Source organism: Otolemur garnettii, unplaced genomic scaffold (genome assembly GCF_000181295.1).
Source record: "Otolemur garnettii isolate 467f Iridium unplaced genomic scaffold, OtoGar3 scaffold00023, whole genome shotgun sequence".
Lineage (NCBI taxonomy): Eukaryota > Metazoa > Chordata > Mammalia > Primates > Galagidae > Otolemur > Otolemur garnettii.
In genome coordinates, this window is record NW_003852418.1 from 12,853,469 (window position 1) to 12,865,887 (window position 12,419).

The 12,419-nt window shown below is 48.8% G+C and overlaps 1 protein-coding gene across 1 annotated transcript in view; it reads right to left on the minus strand.

Annotated features, from left to right (window-relative positions):
* ATP9A (ATPase phospholipid transporting 9A (putative)) overlaps window positions 1-12,419 on the minus strand; it is a 118,323-nt gene that overhangs the window by 56,880 nt on the left and 49,024 nt on the right. The window contains exons 8-11 of the mRNA XM_003787704.3: window positions 9,870-9,950; window positions 8,312-8,387; window positions 2,733-2,809; window positions 517-677 (exon numbers count right to left, since the gene is read on the minus strand). Of these exons, the coding sequence (XP_003787752.1) occupies window positions 517-677; window positions 2,733-2,809; window positions 8,312-8,387; window positions 9,870-9,950 (395 nt within the window). The remainder of the gene's footprint in view (window positions 1-516; window positions 678-2,732; window positions 2,810-8,311; window positions 8,388-9,869; window positions 9,951-12,419) is intronic.

The window sequence follows — 12,419 nt, forward strand, 5'->3', positions numbered from 1 at the left end:
TTGTTGTTGCAGTTTGGCCAGGGCTGAGTTTGAACGTACCACCCTCGGTATATGGGACCAGTGCCCTACTCCCTCAGCCACAGGTGCCGCCCAGGTAATTTTTATTTTCTTCTTTCATAAATGTGGATCTTCGTTTTTTTCCTACTGGGACAATCCACTACTTATATCATTTTAAAAATCCATTTATTGAGCCTCTAAATCAGGAAGGCAAACAACTGCCACGGGGCCCCCAGCTCCCTGCACACCTGTGCAGCACAGCCCTCCAACGCCCCTGCAGAGCTGGCCGACGAGATGAACCCCTACCACGGGCTGGTCACGGTCAGGAAAGACCTTTTGAGCAGAGTGTGATTCAAGAAAGTTCGCTCCCTTCCAGTGCTGTAGCTACACTCCTGACTCTGACTGTCTTTGGTCATCACCCAAGAGACTAGCTCCCTAGAAAGTCACCAAACGAAGATGTGTGAATGAGCAAAAGAAGAAAACAGCACGGCACCTAACCGGGGCCTGTCCCCTGCTTACCTGATGGGAATGATGTTGGAAAACAAGAGGAGGAAGCGAATGATCTGGAGGTACCAGCGCCCGGCAAAGTGCTGAAGGGCAACCATGACCAGCGAGACCACCACCAGAGCGCCAAAGAGGATCTTGGTGAGGCAGTTCACTTCCAGGTCAAACAGGCCGATCTGGGGGAAGAAGAAGGAAGGGGTTAAGGGGACTGGGTGCAACCCGCAGCCTCCCTGGGCAGCTGTTCCCACCCCAGGGAATATGGTGGGATTTCTTGATCCTCTTAGCTTTGGTCTGAGCATACTGGGTTTCCGTGGCTAGAGTTCAAAGCCAACGTCCAAGGAACTTCAAAGAATTCTGATTTCAAAATTTGTTTAATAACCAAAGAAAATGTAGACTTAGAAGGATATAACCATACACTGCACAGCATCCACCACCCCACCCAGTGGGCCTATAAAATGGCCCAGGCCCCTACCCTTAGCACCCTGCCACACACTAATTCAGCATTTCCTGAAAGTGTGGGGCCCACACCTCTGGCAGGCACCTGACTTTTAGGTTCTTCATTGACAAACATTGTTATTTTGATAGTGATATCTTTGTTTTCATATATACTCTAATAGATGTATAACCAGCTCATCAAATCTGCAATTTCACAGAAATAGCCCAGGATGAGGCTAAAACCTCAAACAAATGGCATTCTAGTTACAATGATGGCTGTGAACAGAGGGGTGAAGAGCGTTTGGGAGACATGGCATTCTTTCATGCTGTGACAAAGGACGTCATTCTGCAATGCTCTGACTCTTATAAACTGAAGGAGGCTTGGGGGTGTGGAACAAGCAGAGGCAGAGGCCACTGGACAGGTCTGGCTTCATGTGCCACAGCCAGAGCGTGGGCTTAAATCCCAGGCCTGCTCTTTCCTTGCTGGGCAGTGGGGTCAAGCCAGGCAGTTTCTCACAGGTGCAGGAAGGCACCTGTGCTCACAGCACTACTGTAAGGATTGAATGAGATGCATGCAGTCGGGCACAATGGCTCATGCCTGAAATCCTAGCACTCTCGGAGGCCAAGGTGAGTGGACTGCTTGACCTCACAGGTTTGAGATCAGCCTGAGCCAGAGTAAGAACTCATCTTTCAAAATAGCCGGGCATTGTGGTGGGCGTCTGTAGTCCCAGCTACTCGGGTGACTGAGATAAGAGAATCACTTGAGCCCAAGAATTTAAGGCTGCTGTGAGCTACGACACCATAGCACTCAGAATTTGAGGCTGCTGTGAGCTATGACATGACAGCACTCTACAGAGGGCGACAAAGTGAGCCTCTATCTCCAAAATTTAAAAAATGAAAAGGAAAAAAATACAGAAATGAGAGGCACACAAGGATGCAACACGTCACGTAGCAAATAACTGAGCTCTCCCTCAGGAGAGCTGCTCTAGCATAAAAGCTTCAAAAATTGCTAGATAGTCATAGACATGTAAATACATATTTATGTATTATTGTGTAGGAGTGTGTGTGTACTCCTATATGCAGGAAGAGATGGCATGATGGCAAAAGGAACCCTGGTAGGTCTTCCTTGTTTTTCATCTCATTGCTCATCCCACCACCACCAATTATCAACACACAGCTGGTCAGCAGGACTCAGTGGCTCACGCCTGTAAGCCCAGTACTCTGGGAGGCTGAGGCAAGAAGACTGCCTCAGCTCAGGAGTTTAAGATAACCCTGAGCAAGAGGGAGACCCTATCACTACTAAAAACAGAAAAATTAGCCAGGCGTCATGATGGGCACCTGTAATTCCAGCTACTCAAGAGGTTGAGGCAGGAGCATCCTTTGAACCTAGGAACTTGAGGTTGCTATGAGGTAGGCTGAGGCCATGTACTCTAGCCTAGAACAACAGAGCATGACAGTCTTAAAAAACAACAACAACAACAAAAAAAACCAGGTACAGTGGCTTACACCTGTAATCCTAGCACTTTGGGAGGCCGAGGCAGGTGGATTACCTGAGCTCAGGAGTTCAAGACCAACATGACCAAGAACCAGACCCCATTTCAAAAAATCTAGCCAGGTGTCATAGCAGGCAGGAGGCTGAGGCAAGAGGATCACTTAGCCCAAGAGTTTGAGGTGGCTGTGAGCTCTGATGCCATGGCACTCTACTGAGGGTGACAAAGAGAGACTGTATCTCAAAAAAGAAAACACAAATAAAACAGAATACAGCTGGTGGTGACACCCCATGACCGTCTACATACCTTACTGCGGGGATTCGAGGTGTTCATGACACTCCGGAGTTCTCTCCCAGTATAAAGAACGACACCCACAACGGTACCTAAAATGAAAAAACAAAACACAGGAAGACTGATATAGACAGGCTTAGACACAGAAGAGTCCGACCCACTTGGGAGGACATTTTCTAAATCTAACAGCCACACCATGAGAAAGTCAAAAATTTTATACTGGGGCTAATAATCTGTGTCTGCTGTAGGACAGCCACTTACCACAGGGGAGTGTTTCAATTTCAATTCAATTGAAATTAAATAAAACAGCCACATAGGGCAGTGGCTGCCTCATGAGACAGTGAGCTCAGAGAGAGAGAGGGCACCGCCTTACTGCAAATGTTCTGCGGGTCAGCGCTGGCCTGTGGCTGTTAGAAGTCCAGCAGCTTCTAACAGAAGGAGAGTCGGGGGAGGAGCAGTTTGTCCCTTGTGCCACTGGCCTTAGAGGCTTCTAAAGGTGCCTAGAAAATCCTGGTCTTCATAAACTATTATGGAAACTTACGAACACACCCTGATTTTAGAGCACATTCTTCCTGGTGATTCTGATTCCTTTCAGACTCTAACTTGACCACATGGGGAATGTCTGTCCAGGTGACAATTCTTTCCTGAGAACTTCCCTACCCTCTCCCAATCCCCAGACATAATAAGGAAAGGCATCAATCCTTCTAAAATAAACAACTTACAAAAGAAATATAAATGGTCAGTAAAATGAGTTGGTGCCTGTAGCTCAGCGGCTAGGGAACCAGCCACATGCACTGAGGGTGGTGGGTTTGAACCCAGCCCAGGCCTGCCAAACAATGATAATTACAACCAAAAAAACAAAAAAAAATAGCCAGGTGTTGTGGCGGGCACCTGTAGTCCCAGCTACTTGGGAGGCTGAGGCAAGAGAATTGCTTAAGCCCAAGAGTTAGAGGTTGCTGTGAGCTGTGACACCACTGCACTCTACCGTGGGCAACATAGTAAAACACTGTCTCAAAAAAAAAAAAAAGGTCAGTAAACATTAGAAAAGATACTCAATCTAGTAAATAACCCCCCAAATGCAAAATAAACCATTTTTATCACGGTAAGATTGGCAAAATTTCAAAAGATTGAGAGAACATCTGATGTTAGCTGAGAGGTAGGAAGTGGTTCCTGTAATACACGCTGTTGGCTGAAGAGCAAATTGGGGAGAAACCTGGCAGTATCTGTCAAAAATGTACCTGCCTCTACCTTTCCTTGTGTGCCAAGACAATGCTCAATACAGTGGGGAAGACAGACACAAAGAAGGAACGAAGAAACCTGGGCATTTCAGTGAGTGAGAGGAGCTGGGGTGGACTCTAGCGGGGGAGGCTGGGGGTGCGGTTCGCACTGCTTAGAGAAGTTCTTTTGATTCAAGTCATCTGAGCTGAAACTTGGAACCTGAGAAGGAGCCAGCCCTGCCAAGTTCTTAGGGGAGATCCCAGGAACACAAATAATTTGGTCTCTGCTGGAAAAAGAAAACACCAGTCTTTCTCCCCTTCACTCTCAGGAGTACCTGTCAGAGAGAGACGCAAATTCCAGGAGGTTCAAACACATCTGCAGGAAGGGAGTCCAACCCCAAATCAGGGCAGTGACCAGGTCTCTGGACAAAGAGCCCAAGGCACTGACTTCCCTCCCAAGTTTACAGCACTCAGCCAGGCGAATGAACAATGTCCTGCCGCACAATGTGGTTCCCTTCTGGGCAGCTCCCGGCAGATGGCAGGCCAGGGAGACAGTGGGCCAGGGAGCCACTTCTCGGCAGATGGCAGGCTCCTGTGAACACAGCACCCCCCCACCCCAGGCCCCTGTCTCCAGAGCAGATGGTCAGATAGCGGAGCCGAGGCTGAGCTGAGCTCAGGAAGGCCACAAGACCACTCTGTCCACCCCTACGTGAGCACAATCCCTGATACCCAGAGTTAAAGAGCGCCCTGGTAACAAGGGGTACCCCAAAAGGAGCATCCTACACCCCTTTACTGCCACTAAATGCTGCTGAAAATGTCCTCTCCCCCTGGATGCCTCCCTGTGTTCGGGGCCAAAGCCCTGCCCTCCAGGAGATCCAGACCCCAGCCCCATCCTCACCAGGGCTGCCACCAGAGCAAACACATGCTGTGCCCATGCCGGTTTGGTCCACATGGTGCTTTCAAGGTCAGGAATAAGTTGCCAATCTTTAAGCTCAGGAAATTTCACAGAAAAAATTGAAATCTCTACTTCTCCTAGAGAATTGGAAAATCTGGTGACACTGGGGCCATGATCCTCATGCTATAACCACTGGTACTGAAGGACAGCCACCCCATGAGACTGGCACAAGCTCTCAGCTCACTGCAGTCCCCATGGGGCCCAATCTCCTTAAAGTGCCCTCCCCAACCCAAAGTGCTATCAGCCCGACCTGCTCCACCTAGCCCCTCTCTCCCTACACTGTCACCTCTGCAGTCCCCCCTGCTCTCAACATCCTTGTCACCCTCTGCTCCTACAGACCAGGCAGCCCTTCCACCCTCCCAGCCAGTGTCCGTGGGCTCACGGCATTTCACAGGGTCCTCACTAACTCCGCAGGGTGATGTGGTCCTGTCTGGGATCAGGGTGACTCTATGACCCCTTTATTCCTCATCCACACCAAAAATAACTATTGGACCCTGCTGCAGTGCCAAGCACGTACAGAGGACGAAGCTCAACGAATGGGGTATAGACCACTGGGGCAACAGCACATCGATGTGGCAAGGGGCACACAGTGTGGCTGCACAGTGACCATGCACAGAGGCAGGACCACACATCAATCCACCAGGTTAGGAAGAAACCCAACCAACTGGCCCCTGCTCCCTGAGCGTGAGAGAAGAACTGCTGGACCACATCCCAGATGCCAATCCCCTGTCCTTCTCCAGCCCATCCCTGCGGTACCTCCTCAGCCCTGCAGCAGTGTGTGGTTACCATGGCAACTACATCCTCTCCTGACTGATGCCAGCTGATGCAGCCGGACCCTCAGAGGCACCTGTTAACTTCCAGGAGCTAATCAGGAATTGACCCACAAGCAGGAGTTAAGATTCTAAAGGGAAGGTGGAAGTGGAATCTCACGTAACTAAGATTACTCTTGCTGGCTGCTTCTTGAGTTGAGCACCAGGAAAAAAGGGCTATGTGTAACCCCGTGTTTACATCTAGAATCAAGGGGAAGTCGGATGTTTACTCAGTGAGATGCAGGGGACACTGAGACCAGTTAAGGAAACAGTAAATGCCAGCTCCTCATACACCAAAATGTGCCTGCTGACAACATCACAGGTCCTGAGTGCACCTGCACTGAAGCTCACACACTCACACACACGTGTGGGCACGAGCCTGCTCGCTCGCTCTCTATCTCTTCCCATATAACCACAAAGAGAGGAATTCAGGTAAGGGAAAATGCATCTCTAACTCCACCATGTACTTCCCAGGACCTGTTTGAAATCTCTTCCATCTTTAAGACGCCACTTTGCTTTCCGCTCTCTTCCTCCTAGAAGATGACCTCCCCGAGGCTGTGTGATGGTGGACAAGCTGCTTAACCTCTCTGAGACTTTGTTTCTCATTCCATTAAACGTCCTCATCCAATATTATGAGACCCAAACAAGAGAATGGCGGCAAAACATTTTGTGAATAAAAAGTGCCTGATAAATAAAAGAGGTAGTTACTACTGTGAATCTCTGAGATTAAGACTGATGAGCCCTTTCAAATCCCTCCACCTCAGAAATCTCTGCATTGTCACTTACATCTTCTTCCTTTTTACTCATTTCAGAGGAAAGACATAAAACTCTATCATTTCCTCCTATCTCCTCTGCCACTGATCTTAAACTTCTAGTACACTATAAATCCCACCAGGGTGGGGACCATCATCTCCTGAGGCACCACTATAGCTCCGGGACCCAGCAATGGAGCCCAGCACACACCAGGTGCTCAATAAATGTTTGCTGCAAAGAGAGGAAAGCAGGAAGGCAGGAACAGAAGCAAATCAGGCCTATGAGAATGCATTTATTAGGGAGATGTTACTATCACCAAAACAAGCGCCTAACCAACACAATCTATTAACAATTACATCAAAACTAAAACGACGGGCTCGGCGCCTATAGCTCAACCGGCTAAGGCGCCAGCCACGTACACCTAAGGTGGTGGGTTCAAATCCCCAGCCCGGACCCGCCAAACAACAATGCCGGCTGCAACCAAAAAATAGCCGGGCGTTGTGGCGGGCGCCTGTAGTCCCAGCCACTTGGTAGGTGGAGGCAGGAGACTCGCTTGAGCCCAGGAGTTGGAGGTTGCTGTGAACTGTGATGCCACGGCACTCTACCCAGGGGGACACCTTGAGGCTCTGTCTCAAAAAAATAAATAAATAAATAAATAAATGACTTAAAAACAGAAAAATTGGGGAGGAAGTGAACACTCGCATGCTGCATGCTCTGGGGCCCAGCGGGGACCTGCAGAATCTTCAGGGCCAGTTTCTCACTTCTTTGCTCATCAGGGAAACTGAGAGATGTTTCTGATGGGCTGTACATACAAGGCAGCGGTGGGAAAGAAAAGTGGCAGAAAAATCTCAATGGAGAGCTAATCTCTGTCCATTTGCATTAAGTGGTGAGTCTGTGAACAGTGACACATGGTAACTGAGGTGTAGCCCGTGCTGGCTCACTCCCTCCCCTTGTCACACCAGACTCTGATCAAGTGTCCGTCATACTAAAGGGCCACAAAGAAGCATCCAGCAAAAGAAAACGGGTTGGTGGTAGAGAGAGGGGAATATATTTGTCAAAGAAAAAAAAAACATAGTCTTCTCATTGTGAAGACAGAAAGTTGCCAGTGATTGAATCATCAGACAATTCTAATTATATTATTATATTAGCAATATGTTACAAAACAGAGTATAAGAAAATAATAGCTGCCCAATAAACTCTGCCTCTGGCACAAAGTACCTGGGTTTAAGTGTGCCTTTCACCTACTGTGTGACCTCAGGGCGAGTAACTTAACCGCCCCGGGCCTAAGTCTCCTCATCTGCAAAATGGGCATGAGAGCAGGACCCACCCTCTCCCTGCCTGACACACTGGCCGCATGCCACCAATCGCAACCACGGAGACTGTAGATCATGCTCAGCTCCTGGAACCTCCTGCTCCATGTCATCCAGCATCCACTATTGAAAGTCCCCAATTTCTACTTCACATTGGTATTCAAACACCAAGGCTCCAACCTGGGCCCACGCCCTGCTTCCTGGGCCCAGGCAGTGCATGGGCAGCAGCCCCCACGGCCCAACTTCCTGCCAGGCCATTCAGGCTGACTTCGTCTCTGGTACAGATTAGAATGTCAATCTCCAGTGGCAATTAGGGCCATTCCCAGAGTGGCCAGCGCAGGCCCCCAGGCCACCCCCGCTTCTCCTGAAGACATCTCTAAGTGTCTGAGCCGCAATTAGATGTCAGTTTCATTCCCTGGAGGTGCCGAATGAGAGCAAAACACCGTTTGACCAAGGTCTAATTTTCCCAACTGACAGATGATTATTCTAATTACAAAAGGATTTTCTTTCCTTTTCAAATTGCTACCACATTCCTCGGGGTGCGGCTCACCTGACGCCACCACAGTGCCGGCCCACAGCGTGTTCTCGATGCTCAAGCTCTCGCTGATCGGAGGGTCGCTGTCTTCCTGCAAAAGAACAAACAGGCCAGGGTGCTCGGCTGCCTCCAGCCTGCTCGGCTCAAAGCAGAAAGAGTCACCTGGTGACACCGGGGCCCCAGTTTGGAAGCCGACAGCCCCACCAGGACAGGACAGCCAGGTCCTCAGTCCTTGGATTCTCATTTGATGTAGGAAGTACATACAGGGCTCCACCACTGAGGAAATGTTTACAAGGTCAGAACCGCAACATGGAAGCAAACCAGTGAGGCTCTTTGCTGGCTGGGTTATGGCTTATAGAAAGAGAACATGGATAATTTAACTTTTCTAAAAATCCACGTCCTGGAGCGGCACCTGTGGCTCAAGGGGTAGGGCAACGGCCCCATATACCTGGGGTAGAGGGTTCAAGCCCTGCCCCGGTCAAAACTGCAAAAATAAATAAATAAGTAAATAAATAAACATGGAGCTACTTACCACATTTTAAAAATAAATAAATAAATAAATAAATAGAGATCTATGTCTTGGATTCCTAAAATAATTAAATCACACTGAGTCTAGTGGCTCACACCTGTAATCTTAGCACTCTGGGAAGCTAAGAAGGGGTGGATTGCTTCTGCTCAGTAGTTTAAGACCAGCCTGTGCAAAGCCAAGACCCCATCTCTACTAAATATAGAAAAACTAGCCAGGCATTGTGGTGGGCACCTGTGCTCCCAGCTACTCGGGAGGCTGAGGCAGGGGGATCCACTGAGTCTAAGAGTTTGAGGTTGCTGTGAGCAAAGATGACCCCATGGTACTCTACTCAGGGCAGCAGAGTGAGACTCTGTCTCATCATCATCATTATAATTTAAACACAAATTAAATTTTTTATGTTTTGAGACAGTCTCATTTTGTCACCCTCAGTAGAGTGCTGTGGCATCACAGCTCACAGCAACCTCCAACTTGGGCTTAAGCGATTCTCTTGCCTCAGCCTCCCAGGTAGCTGGGACTACAGGCACCCGCCACAATGCTGGCTATTTGTTGTTGCAGTAGCCACTGCTGTTTTAGCTGGACCGGGCCTGGTTCAAATCCGCCACCCTCAGTATATGGGCTGGCGCCCTACCCACTGAGCCACAGGCGTTGCCCACCAAACTAAATTTCTTTTCTGAAAGGTCTGCAAGTGGATTAAAAATTACAAAAATGGCAGACAGGATTTATACAAATGAAAGAGGACATACACCCATCTGAAAGAGACAGAAAGAGTAACTGCTTTCAGACACTGGAGTTAACATTAATTATAGCAATGCCTGGCTCCAAGTTGTCAGGTAATTCGAGCTGTTCCAAACCCGGGAGAAAACTCTTACTGAGAAACAATGTCAGCTTCCAAGGTTGGGGTCCTCCTAAGGAAATCTCACCACCACCACCCCCAATGTATCCTAAAATTACTTCCTAACAAAGACCAGTCAACTCTTCTACAAAGGCCTTCATCCCTAACACACACTCTCAGGCAGGATTCTACACCACAGTGAGCTTGCTTACCCTGGTAAAAGTTCCCAGGAAGTTGTGAATGTCAATACTTGGCTCTTCCGCGTACACATGCGATCGAATCTGCAGAAGGTCCTGTTCAACAGAGATGCATTTTGGTCACAATGCAAGATTTCAGGAGGCATTGCTACTTTTCAAAGGCAAATATATTTCCCACAAAGAACAAACAGGCTCTCAAAATTATAGGGCAGGTGGAAAGAAGAGGAACCCCCCCCCCACTGAGTAAGTTTAGGAGTTGCCCCATAAAATGTGCCAAGACACCAGAGAGACCCTACAGGGAAGACACCTGTTTATCTGTGTTTATGCAGAATTTGCTAAACTCAACGGTACAGGAGACACTACACAGCTACTAACAACCTTGAAATGGGCAGATGCCCCTCTGCTAAACTCCATCTCATAAGACTATTCGTATCAGTGAAAATACCCATTTAACAAAAGGCGATGGGGCATCTACTCTGTGCAAACCCCTGGGAAGCAACAAAGGGGTTGCTTTGGATACCAAAGGATGGCTACTATCAAAAAGAAAAACAAAAACAAAACAACTAGGAAACAAGTGCAACGAAGATGTGGAGAAACCGAGCCCCGGTGCACTGCTAACGGGGATGTACAATCACACAGCTGCCGTGGCAAACAGCCTGGCACTTCCTCAAAAACTTCCACATAGAATTATCATCTGACCCACCAATTCTACCTCTGGCTATATATCCAAAAGAAGAAAACCAAGCAACCATCGGTGGAGGAAGAGATACACAAACATGGCACATACGTTCAATGGTCGACTATCCAGCCTTTAAAAGGAAGGAAATTCCACCGTACGTACAACATGGTTCAACCTATGCTAAGTGAAACAAGTCAGTCACTAAAGAACAAATACTGTGTGATTCTACTTATGCAAGGTACTTACTTACAGGATTTTAAGGAAGAGACAGGAAGAGACAGAAAATAAAAAGGTGGCTGCTGGGGCCACGGGGAGTGGGGGACTGGAGAGTTAGTGTCTAATGGGTGCAGAGTTCCAGTTTTGCAAGATGGAAAGAGTTCTGGAGATAAGGATGGCGGTGACGGCTGCACAACAGTGAGGCTGTACGCAGGGCCACTGAACTGTACACTTAAGAAAGATTTTTTTTTTTTTTGAGACAGAGTCTCAAGCTGTTGCCCTGGATAGAATGTCGTAGCATCATAGCTCCCAGCTACCTACAACTCTTGGGCTCAAGCGATCCCTGTGCCTCAGTTTTTCTATTTTTAGTAGACACAAGGTCTTGCTTTCTGCTCAGGCAGGTCTCGAACTCTTGAGCTCAAGCAATCTTCCCGCCTTGGCCTCCCAGAGTGCTAGGATTATAGGCGTGAGCCATCCTGCCCAGCCTTAAAAATGATTAACGGCAAATGTTACATTACATGTATTTTACCACAATTTTTTTTTTTAAGCAAACAAGAAGCCAGCTTTTGGTGATAAGAGAGTGCCGAAGTGAAACACCCTGGAAAAACTGCATTCAAAGCAGAGTAGGTGAAGTGGCCCCAGACAGGTAAGTGCGAGGAGGGAGCAGCCACCGGAACAGAGAATGCAGGAAGCTGACCGGGAGCTGGGCAACAGGAAGGGATGGCAGGGGAGGGGACAGGAGGGAAGCCCAGGAGGAGGAAGGGAAAGGCCAAAATACCCTGTGGCAACATAAACAAAGCCCAGAAGCAGAAATCCCTGGGAGAGGGGACTCAGGGCTGGCACAGGGTTCCCGAGAGGAAATGGCAGGGTGGGGACCCAGACGGGGTAGCATTATGTCATGTGTACACACACACACACTCTCGCATGGATGAATGGCGTGATGTCAGGATTTATCTTAAGTTCATCTTTCTTAACGGCTCTTGCTACTGAACAGGAAGGTCGTTTGCTAGGAGGGCTCCTGCTTCCCCACTGTTGTCCGATCCCCTGCGGGTCAGAGATGAGGCTTTGCACAGACAGAGCCAAAAGCAAATCCCAGCTCCCACGTGCCAGCCATGTGAATGTGGAGAAATGGAAGCTTCCACGCCTGCCCCGTGGTGGGACATGGCTGCCATTGTCATTAGCCACATCTCCAGCAGGACATGTGTTTAGCCAGGGGACCCTGCGATGGTTCCTGCTGTCAGCGTGCTCACCTCTGCCCTGGTGTTTAATGGTTGTCTCTGTTTCTTCTCTGTCCCTTCCTGATTCTTCTTACTTGTTCTCCCTTTTAACAAAATGCTTTCAAAACCAGCACAGCTGACCCTGATCATGTGGCCCGGGTGAGCCCATGACTCTTATGGGCAGAGAGCAGCCAGCCCCTTGAAGGAGCCAGCGGAGCCAGAAGCAGTTATCTCATTTAAGACCCGCAGTGCCTGCCGGCAGCCGCTTCTGGCACGTCCCCAGCCCTACCATTTGGAAGTTTCTTTTCACCTCGCCTCCACATGACCTTTCAAGGGAAGCAGAAGTAGTTTATAGAGGCTCGGCGCCTATAGCTCAACAGGCTAAGGCGCCAGCCACGTACACCTAAGGTGGCGGGTTCGAATCCCCAGCCCGGACCCGCCAAACAACAATGA